The sequence below is a fragment of the Phoenix dactylifera genome, chromosome 7, assembly GCF_051530095.1.
Source record: "Phoenix dactylifera cultivar Ajwa chromosome 7, Ajwa_hap1_PhDact_Kaust_v1.1, whole genome shotgun sequence".
NCBI lineage: Eukaryota > Viridiplantae > Streptophyta > Magnoliopsida > Arecales > Arecaceae > Phoenix > Phoenix dactylifera.
The window spans coordinates 8,519,831-8,530,541 of NC_143196.1; the positions used below are offsets into that span (position 1 = coordinate 8,519,831).

At 41.2% G+C, this 10,711-nt stretch overlaps 1 protein-coding gene across 1 annotated transcript; it reads left to right on the forward strand.

Annotated features, from left to right (window-relative positions):
* The first annotated feature begins 5,236 nt into the window (after positions 1 to 5,236).
* Positions 5,237 to 7,446, forward strand: LOC103715933 (uncharacterized). Its single transcript, XM_017844907.4, has 6 exons — positions 5,237 to 5,601; positions 5,694 to 5,749; positions 5,840 to 5,901; positions 6,013 to 6,504; positions 6,607 to 6,838; positions 7,115 to 7,446. The coding sequence occupies exons 1-6, from the start codon at positions 5,454 to 5,456 to the stop codon at positions 7,271 to 7,273; spliced, it is 1,149 nt and encodes a 382-aa protein (XP_017700396.3). The 5' UTR covers positions 5,237 to 5,453; the 3' UTR covers positions 7,274 to 7,446.
* The last annotated feature ends 3,265 nt before the right edge of the window (positions 7,447 to 10,711 follow it).

Sequence of the window (10,711 nt, forward strand, 5' to 3'; positions counted from 1 at the left end):
AGTTCTGTCAATCTCAGGATCAAATGGGGTTAACTTATCCCTTAATGACCTTCTACCATGCATACATTTTCCACAACTTAATTAGACTCGACTCCTAAACGAAATCCTAAAAGAAGAGAAGGGCTAGACACAGATGACCACAATCAACACCACACAACAATTTGACCCTATTAGTCTTAGAATTAAGTGAGGTTTAGTAGCTTTTTAAATCTAGTTGCACAGAGATTTATCAGGTTAAAAAGTTCTTGAAATTCTCTCCTAGATTAGACAGCTCCTAATCTCCCTTTCAGATTAAGCTTGAACTTACCAGTTAAGCGATCCAATAATCAGTGACCAGGAAAGTCCCGGGGTGTGTGGTGGTGCCAGAAGGGATACACCAATACCACAATACCCGTAACAGTTCTCACTGTTGTAAAACTTTCCTAGATATCACCAATTACTAAATCCTCACTGGAGTGGCTTTCAGCCGCTTCTTTCCAAGAGCCTAATTGAGCTCGAAAACCCTAAGGCCTACGTCTAATTTGATTTTAATTTAATTTGGCTTAGGATAAGTATGCAAGGTGGTGATTTTTGGGCTAAGGACAGGTAATGACTTTCCGACCTTATCTTTTTAGTGGGTTTTGCCCTTAAATTATTTTATGCAAATGCTTGATGCAACAAATAATCAATAATTTTTTTAAAGTTTATGCAATGTCATTAGGTTGTATTGATTAAATGAGCAAGCAAAATATATTTTTTTTTACTTTTATTTTTTTTTTATTTTTATTATTTTTATTTTTTTTAATTTTTTTTTATTTTTTTTTAGCAATAACTTGAATGTAAACTAAAACTAATCCTTATGCGTCACTCAATCTCCGAATGCCCGTTGAATAAGCTCTGGAGATTACTCCGTGAGAAGCCCCAATAGAGGTATGATCACCTCGGGAGATTGCACCTTATTAACTACTACCAAAAATAATATTTTTTTTTTGAAATTTTTTTTAATTTTTTTTGAATATTTTTTATATTTTTTAAAAAAAATTTAAATTTAAATTTCAAATTTCGAATTTCAAAATTCAAATTTTGAATTTAAATTTTTGAATTTTTGAATTTTGAAATATTTTTTATATTTATTTTTTTTTGAAAATTTTTTTTTTCGAATTTCAAATTTCAGAATTTAATAACTACGAAATTATTAACTGAAAATAATCAAAATAATAAAAATAAAAACTTACTACCGGAGTGCGTTCACTCCGGGCATCCAAAATCCAATTTGATCTTCGTGATCGTTCTTGCTTCTCGATTTGCCTCCTCGGCAACGGCGCCAAAATTCTGTTCGTCCTTTCCTGTTTAACTAAAAATACGCTAAACAGATCGTTGTTAGAACCGACGAACAAAAGTTAAATTTAATTATTTACTCTTACCTTTCCTACTCGAAGAATAGCGGTTGTAAGAGGTCGATCCACAGGGAGGCGATTGGAGTTGCATAAAAATGAGAACGTTCACTCGGATTTGAACTCGATTTTTGAATGATAAAAGGAAAACATTATTTTGAGGATGTTGAATGTTCTCTAATTGAAATTAACTAAAAGACAAGTACTTAGATTCGGAAAGCATTTATTTAATTAATCAAAATAAAGAGCTTTGGCATAAATTAAAATAGACGACACTAAGAAGATTGAAGCCTGAAACATAAATTTCATAAAAGAAAATTAAATATATTGCATCAAAGAAAAAATAAAAGATTTCATAAAAAAATAGATATTAATTTGAATCTAGAACAGGGATTGCATGAAAGAAAATTGATGGATTTCATAAAAATAAATTGATTACAAAGGTAGAAATGAAGATTGGTGCTTGATGCTGCCTTTCTTCTGCAAATAAAATAAAGAAAAGAAATAACAAAAAAAAATCAAAAAAAACACTTCTCCCTTTCTCTCCCACGGTAGAACAACATAAAATATTATTTTTTTCTTTCTTTCTTCTCCAAAAGAACAGAGCAATGCTCTGTTTCTTTTTTTCTTTCTCTCCCAAGCCGATGGCCTCCCTCCTCCCTGGTTCTTAGCCTCCACCGAGCACACCGCTCTCCTCTTCCTCCTTCTCCTTTTATAGCTGCGGACGGGCGCTTGATGCGGAAGGGAGATGGCAGACGCGGTGAGGACGCGGGTAGGAGTCAATCACGGGATGCTTGCAGTCGGACGCGGGCGTTGCTGGCATGTGGTGGAGACGCGGTGGCGACACGGTGCAGACGCGGTGCGGGATCGCCGGATGAACGCGGATGGGTGCTTGAATTACGGAGGGGGCGCGGACGGTGTAGCTGGCTTCACGGGCTGAGGCGTTGAAGACGGGAGGAGGCATTCACGGGATCACGGGCGGCTGGGACGCGGAAGAGGCGGACTTGGACGGGCGCGAGCTTCGTGGGATGCGGAGGAGACGGATGCGGCTGCTCGCTGGCACGGTGGCTGGCACGACGCGGATGGAAGGTGGGATTTGCTGATGGGCGTTATCCGTGGACGATGGGATTCCGGGAGGTGGGGACGCGCGGGATGATGCCGTTGAAGATGCGGACGCGCTGCTGGCACGCGGTGCTGAGGATCCGATGGAGGAGGTGCTGGCGTTGAAGATGCGCCGTGGAAGATGGATACGGACGGGAGATGGGATGCTAAAAATGGACGCCAGGGGACGCTTGGGCTGCTGGGATTTGGATCACGGGTCACCTGTTCTGACTGGAGGTCAATTGCAAGTTTCGAGTCATGGGTCACCCGACCTCATAGTTATGATATGACCGAATTAGATTTGCCCAAAAATTCTTTTCCAAAAGCACAAATAAAATAGACCCGATTCGGACCCGAACCTGACTCGGACCCCACTCGATCTTCAACCGGGTTGAATCTGGGAAGGGATCCTTCTTTAATCAAATTTGAACTCAATGTGCATTTTATTTCTAATTTATGAAAATATGTGCGAAACCCAAATATAATATTAATCCAGTGAATTTATCATTATCGGTTAGCAATAATACTAATTTAGGTGACATGTGGGTCGCACTTTTATGCTCTCATCAACAACTCTCGATTGTAGATGTCATGACCGACTGATCTAGATCGCAGACCTCCAGCGTCATCGTATTAAAGCGGCTAACATATCTCTAAGGGTTTTCCTCTCTCTTTACCTGATGTCGAGCAGCGTGTCCGAGCCACGGTGCTGTCTTTAGCTGAAGATGAAGTACGCCACGAAGAGATGGGTGAGCTGCCTGAAGGAGTGGATAGGCTTGGGCCGAATCTCAGAGAACTAGAACTGAGCCGTCTTATGAAGGATCACAAGGTATGCCTTGTAAAGCACGACGTTGGTGGCTCCGTCCAACATCATATGAGCTTTGGAGCTCTCAAGGTGGTCCAAGAGATCCAAGGTGTTGTCGTATGGCTCCACTTAGGGAATCCTGAACCGATGTGGGATCGATTCCTCTATGATCAGCTGGGAGAACAGAGGCTTCAAGGAGAAGTTGAGGTCATTTCTTGCCCTCGAAGCCCGCCCTTTGAGCACTTGAATTTTGTGGCCCATTTCCTTGATCCTCCTATCAAGGTCGACACCCCGCTAAGGCGGGGGCTCTATGGGACGGACAGGCGAGAGGAACTAGATGGAGTCACTGCTAGAATGGGGGCTTCGAGTGCGTCGTCTCCCATTCCAGATAGGGTCGCTCCGTCGGATGTGCCGATACTGACACGACCGCTCGAGATCCCAACCGAGAGCGGTGGTTGTCTTGAAGCATGTGGTCTGCGAGTGACTGAGAATGGGGCTATGTTAGCCAGGTTTCGGTTGGGCTGGCCATGCCATTACTACTGTAGGCCCTGGAGCGCCACGGTCAATGCCCGCACCTATTAAGTGAGCAGGTTGAACTGTTCATTATCTACACGCATGGCGGGCCACTCCAGTGGAGCAGGTTTGGGACTCTGCAATGACCCTTAGGAGGTCAGAGCACAACATTGCAAAGCACACGTTGCGGGTTCCTTGCGACTTCATGATGATCATCTCTCCATTTGAATGAGATTGATGTAGCTGGGGGCTGGGCCCTTCCTCTAGCGCCAATCTATTACCATCGTATCCGGGCCGAGGTAGGATCGCAGCTTGGATTGCCTTGAGGTAGGCTGGAGACGAGCTGAGCAAGTTGGTTGAGGCGTTGGGCGCTGGACTCCTCTAATAGGTGGCCTGCAAAAAGTTCACTTACTAGAGGGTTTCCGACGGAAAACTCTCCGTTGCCTAAGTTGGAATAACAGGAACAATATGGAAGAGAAAGAATTTAGCGGAGTGAGGGCTTTATAAGAAGGGTAGCGTATTGCATATATATTTCCTCCTTGAGGTCCCCCAGGTTGCTCCCTTTGGCTTACATGGCATGCGTTAATGGCCTGATAGTGACCGGTGGTACGGTTGCGGCATGGATGTCAGTCCATATGGGCGGCAGAGTGCGCTAGTAGAGCGTAGGATGTGAAGCTACCGCAATTGCAGACTACCGGGGCTATCGGTTGTTGGGATTGTCAGTCCTTATCGATGCGTGCCGATTATTACCGCAGCTTGCGACTCCTCGGTAGGAGTCGAAGTCATTCTTCTCGGTTTACGTTTGAGGATAGAGAGGTCGATCAAGCCCGAGGTCGGAGTATCCAGTATTTTTTCCATCACCAACCTTACAAGTTGTAACCTTGTTTCACATAGGTTGTCACTGGCGGCTTTGCTTTTCCCCTTCCACTTACCTTTTCCTTTTTTGTAAAAATCTATCTTATTTTATATTTTATTTAAGAGTATATTTAAAAAATTCAATAGAGTTAGGCTAAATTTTCAATAGAAATTTGGCATGTTGGCCTATCCAGCCATATTCTTCTGCATTGCCAACTTAATTCTGGCCTAAATCCTATCCGCCAGTTTGTTGGTCTGTACAGTAAAAAAAAAATTAGATTTTTTTTGCCCAAAAAATTTGGGCTAAGGAGCTCGGAATGCATTAGATTGATATGGATCTACTCAAATAAATTTGCCTACACATTGAATCTAATAAAAAATTTGCTCCAATCTTGCTGAATTTTCTAAACAGATCTGTAACGGGGTAAAAAAAGTAATGGTCAGTTCCTCCCGGTATTGTTTGATCCCAGGCAAGGTTGACTTGGAAGCTTAAAAACAAACCGGAGGCAAGGAGGCGGAAAAAAAAACTGCTCGAAAAGCGAAGCGGAAAAATAAACCTGAAGATTTGCGAGAGAGCCCAACCTAATCTCCAACGGTCAAAAAATAGACAAGCTAACGTTAAGAAGAAGACCTTTCAAGATGCCTCCAAGGTCCCCTTAAAAACTCCCACCAACGTCTCTTTCTCTCTCCCCTCGTCTCTCTTTACTCTCCTATTTGGTCTCTTTCCATCCTCTTCTTCCTCTCCATTTCTGGTTCAGATAGATCTCTTCCTTCCTTTTCCCACTGCCGACTGGAAACAGCAGCAGATGGAGCCAGCCAACATCGACTGGAAGACCATCGAATCCAAGTGCGTGAGGGATGACATCTACGAGCACATCAATGCTCCAAAATGGATGGATCTCGCCAACCTCGACGCTTCTCCGGTCGACGACGAAGCCTGGTTCTGCCGCCCCGGTACAACCCAATTCTTCAGAATTCCTCATTCCTGCACATCAAGAATTAAATGTCTTTTTTTTTAATTTATTGCTCTGCGTTCTTCTTCCCAGATTGCAGACATCCAAAGACTGTAGAAGATTTCCAGAGATGGACTCCTAGTCCCAAGGTTCCACGGCTCTCAAAGTCTCTGTCTCTTTCAGCTATCTTTCCCACTTTCTTTCTTGATTTTAATTGATTTCCTTTCATGTGAAAATAGGTGAAACACGCGAGATCGAGCTCGGAAATGCTGCCGCTGGGAGAGCGGAATGGCAATCAGAGGTACAAGACACCTTGAACGGAAAACAAGATGAGATCTTGTTTTGGAATTTGTTTTTCTCTTTTGAGATTATGAATTAATTTTGCTTCATTTCTTGGTTTCCGGTTCCATAGAGAGGCAAATAATTTGAAAAGGAGAGGGATCGCGGCATTCTTCCCTTCGTCTCCTCTCCGCGAGCCATCAAAACCCAAAGCAGCTGCTCCCAAGAAGTTTAGAGATGATGCTGAGAACCAGAACCCCAATCTTTCGACGACTCCTACTAGCAGGCAATTTGGTGCTCCCAAAGGGGGCAAGACTACCAAGGACATGATCAAGTCAAGCGCAGAAAAGAAGGTGGAGGAGGAGAGGGAGGAGTGGCAGCAGCAGAAGAAGCCTCAGCCGCGGCTCAAGAGTACGCTCTCCGCAAGAAATCTATTCTCCGGGAAGGACATCTTGAGCCAGCTCTCCGAGTTCTGCCAAGAACTCAAGAAGCTGGCTTCCAGAAGTGAGAGACCTGCCGCCCAAGAAGAGGCTGATGAGGAGGTGAAGAAGGTTTCAGAGGCAGCTCCCGAGGAGGAGGCGGAGAAGAGGGACCAGGGGAAGACCGATCGGGATCTGAATTCCAAGTATATATACAAAAAATCAAAACTTTTGATGACTGGATTGATGCAATTCAACTGGAGTAATAGCTTAACACCATTCTTCTTTTCTGGTAAAATGGTTTGCAGGAACAATGATGTACCAGAGAAAAAGAGTGGCAAAAGGCCAATGAGGATTGAGGTAGAAGAGCACAAATATAAGAAGGGTCTTGATGAGAACTCGTCTGTGCTGAGCGAGGTAAGAGCTTGTCCTCCCACGCCTCAGCGCATTCCTTCCCCTTCAAGTCGGCGCCTCAGGATCCCCAAGGCCACCACAACAACCAGCTCTCCTCTCAATAAGCCTCCTAGATCGACACCTCCGGTGAGTTACGAACATTCTTCATAAGTTTATTTTAATCTCAATGAATATGTATTCAGTGTTTCTGCAATGAGAAACTATGCCAAATCGATTTGATAATTACAATTTGAAGCAAATGATATTCTTCAGTGATGTCTGATAAATTGAAATTCTGCAAAAGAATTACATCTCTGTGGTTAATTATGTTGATGTTGGTTTAGTATATAAATTAAAGCATAAATTTTCCTCATGGTGAGAGAAATGCTATTGATCATGGTTTGGTAATGATGTAACTAACAGAGGGGAATACTTCGGGAGTTGGAGAAGAGTAGAGAGGAGAAAACAGAATTGGCTGCAAACAGTGAAGACAGCAACAGCGCTTCTGTTGCTTCTGATAATGAAAGAAGTTCAATGAATATGTTTTGGTTCTTGAAGCCTTGTACTTACCTGGTAAAGTAGGTTACAGGTTTTAGACATACTGCCAAGTCACTGATCTTTATTTTGTTTAATTCTTATTTGATTCATTTGTTTAAAGGATGAGATGAATTGTATCCATCTGTTGAGAAAATAAGCATGCGTAAGTATACTTGGATGTGTTTCATGTTTTGTTTTATGCATAAATATTTTTTCAGTCACATCTATATCAGGTGGTCATATTGCTCACCAATGTTTAGCTTATAAACATGCTGAGGAAATTTCATATAAACACTCCATAGTGATGTAAGCTTGCTTGCATATCTGTTGGCTCTCATCTTCGGGGAAATAAAATAACCTCAAATATTTGTTAATTAGAATAATCATAGTTCCTGTTATGAAGAAAATATATAAGGGGCTTCATTCGTCGCAACTAGACCATGGACATGAACCGACGCCAGGTTAACTATTACCACAGCAGCCACAATATTTAGATGTAGTTTACCTTCAAATCCTGCGGATCTGCATGAGGACTCATGGCACAAGACTAGAGAAGGGAAATCAAATGCATATAGACTTGCAGGTTCGCTATTGTTGGGAAAATCTGTCAGTAGAATAAACATACTTTCTCCTTGTGACTCTAAAATGAGGATCATCAATCGCAGCATGCAAATGAAGACAAACCTCAAGCTAAACTACTTGACTTTGCTTTTCCTGCTTGTGTTCATTTCTGAATGGCAAGTTCGAGCATTACATGACATTCTTATGATCTTCATTTTGATCCCTCCAAGAAAAGAAAGGTCCATCTTTATCCATAATCCAAGACTCTTTGCTTATGATACAAGAAAACTAGCCTCTTCTATATCTTATTGTGATTGATATATTGATTAGACTTGAGTAACCAAAACATTTGATTGACTCAAGGGAATTTCTATTTCAGCTAAGCACTAAATTTAAAAAGAAACTATAAATTATATCAGCTGATGGTAGCCCGTGCATCTGAAATGTTGAAGAAGGAAAGGATTCAGTGACCATTCAGTGACAAGGAGTTTATTTGAAGATATAACATTTACGAGAAAAACACTGAATTCTAATTATTTATTGCTACTGACTCACTGAAATATAACAGCATAAATCAATCCAATCAGAATTTTTTTGTTAGAGCTTGTATTACATAACCAATGCTTGTGACATATGGGTGGTTTTATGATCCCAAAGCATCTTGCTTATCCAGACATGGAACAGAGGCCTAGATTCCACATCCGAGCAACCTGCTTATTCCAGACATCTCTGTTTATTGATATTGAACCCCTGTTTTTGATGCACAGATTTTCAGAAGGTAGTTGGTCCGTTCAGTTGGAGGCATTTTGATTTAATGGGTAAAGTTCTATGGAAATGGTTACAAAGAAGGAGCAGATGGTTGCATTGGAAAAGCTTTTATCAATACACATTTGATCGAATGGTACCATTGCTTATATGGGCAGAGGTTTCGGAAGTTCTGCTTGTCTTTATAACATTGAGGACATCAAGTGAGTTGATTATATTGGTGCTCCAACCTGGGGACAAAGACGAAGAATTCATAAATTAGGTAAAGCTTTAAACATGTCAGGAAAAGAGAGAAATAAATATCTATAAAACCAAGACTAGCAGATAGGTGAAGGCTTGTCGGTTGTGGTTATAGTTTCTTGCTTTTGTTTGGTACATTGTTATGTGGAATTTAACTTACATTCTTGAGCCTAGGAGGATTGACTACACTTCCTAACCTTCAAAGTAGTGAAGACAATGCTATGACTAAGCTAAAGTAATTAACATAATAATATGAACATGGCCTATCAAATATCCGTTTTCCAACTACCACTATCAATCAGTTCTCACCAGATGTTTCCATGAGCTCTCAGCTCTTGTATATAAGGAGTAAGCAGATGAGAAACAGATGACAAGAAGTTCTGGTATTTGAAGGGTTCGCCAAACTATTTCGGTCACCTTTCTCCCAAGGTTCGTTCTCTTGCTGCTAGGAGCTTAATGAAAACTAAACCAAACTTATTAATGCCACTCTTTTGGTCTTATCTGATCACTAAAGTAATGTTCATTATTACGATCAGTGAAGGTACATGCATTGATCTTCCCTTGGGAATTGATAGTGAGAATCCAGATGTGTCAACCTTGGCTTAGTAAAATTCACCCAGTGAAATGCTTATTGTGTTGATCTTCCTGGGAATTATAGACTTACTGGAAAGCTAAGTCGAGGTAAGCAAGTCCATTAGCAGCATCAATAATAATTCTTAGCCAATTGTCCCATGGAATCTGGTGTGAGGGGTCCATAATACGGATGTAGTCGTAAAGCCTTCTGTTGGATACAAACTCATGAAGCAAAATGGGAACTTTGATCTTCCCTTGGGAATTGATAGTGAGAATCCAAATGTGTCAACCTTGGTTGAGTAAAATTCATTCGGAAAATTGCTCATTGAGTTTATCTTCCTGTGAATTATAGACTTCTGGTGAGACTAGTGCAGGTAAGCAGTCCATTAGCAACATCAATAATAATTCTTAGCCGGTTGTCCCACGAATCCAGCAAAATGGGAACTTTGGTCCCTGTGTGTCATCCCAAAAGCTTCACCACATTCTTATGATTGATTTCGGAGGGGCTGACCGTCTCACTTATAAACATGCCAAAGGCTCCACCAATATACTTCTTAACAGCAACTTTACCGCCCTCATGGGTTCCTTTTTTAAGTCAAAAGACACACCATTATCCAATAACTTGTGCTCATCAGAGTTCTTCTAAAAGGTTGTCATGAGTGGCTGATACTCTTTGATCTCCATCCTGTAACCTGCAGCCAACTCTAGCTCCAAAGTTCAAAGATGATGATCTGTCATCCAACTACTTGTTTTGAAAGAACTTGAAATTTAGATATTGAACAAAAAGCTGTCAGGGCAAGATTCTTTGATCAGTGTTAAGTTAGGGCAAGCACTGGCTGGACACAGCTAATCATAATAATTGGCCATGAAGTTGATATCTGATAGATTATTAAAGCATAGCGCTTGTTAGACCAGTTACATAGTGCATCAAGTGAACAGATTATCTGATGCAAAGATCTTCAAAAATGCTGCATATGTAATTGCTTTATCTGTACTGTGCATATGCATTCATCTACACCATGTATCTTTCAAATTTCATCGGCAAACTATTATTTTAAGAAAATAAGCAATAAGCCCTATTCATTTTGATGGAATGATAGGAATTATTTATATTTGGTTTTGTATTCACCAGCATGTGTCCAATCTTTAAACAACGTAGCTGCAATTCTGCTACCAAATACAGATCATCAAGGAAACTAATTTCCTAGTATGATTACGGAGTAGAGTATTCTTGGAATGGATATTGCATTATAAATTGCATAATGATCCTTGGAGGCAACTTTTCTCTCAGCAAAAGGAGCCTGGGTTGCCAAAGGCTTGTTTGAGGACTCACTAGGTGTTTTA

What these genes read in the sequence shown, in the direction of transcription:
- LOC103715933 (XM_017844907.4), top strand. Translation starts at nt 5,454, where the DNA reads ATGGAGCCAGCCAACATCGACTGGAAGACCATCGAATCCAAGTGCGTG. An exon ending in GATGGACTCCTAGTCCCAAG is followed by an intron (nt 5,750 to 5,839) that starts GTTCCACGGCTC and finishes ATGTGAAAATAG; the next exon opens with GTGAAACACGCGAGATCGAG. An exon ending in GATCGGGATCTGAATTCCAA is followed by an intron (nt 6,505 to 6,606) that starts GTATATATACAA and finishes AATGGTTTGCAG; the next exon opens with GAACAATGATGTACCAGAGA.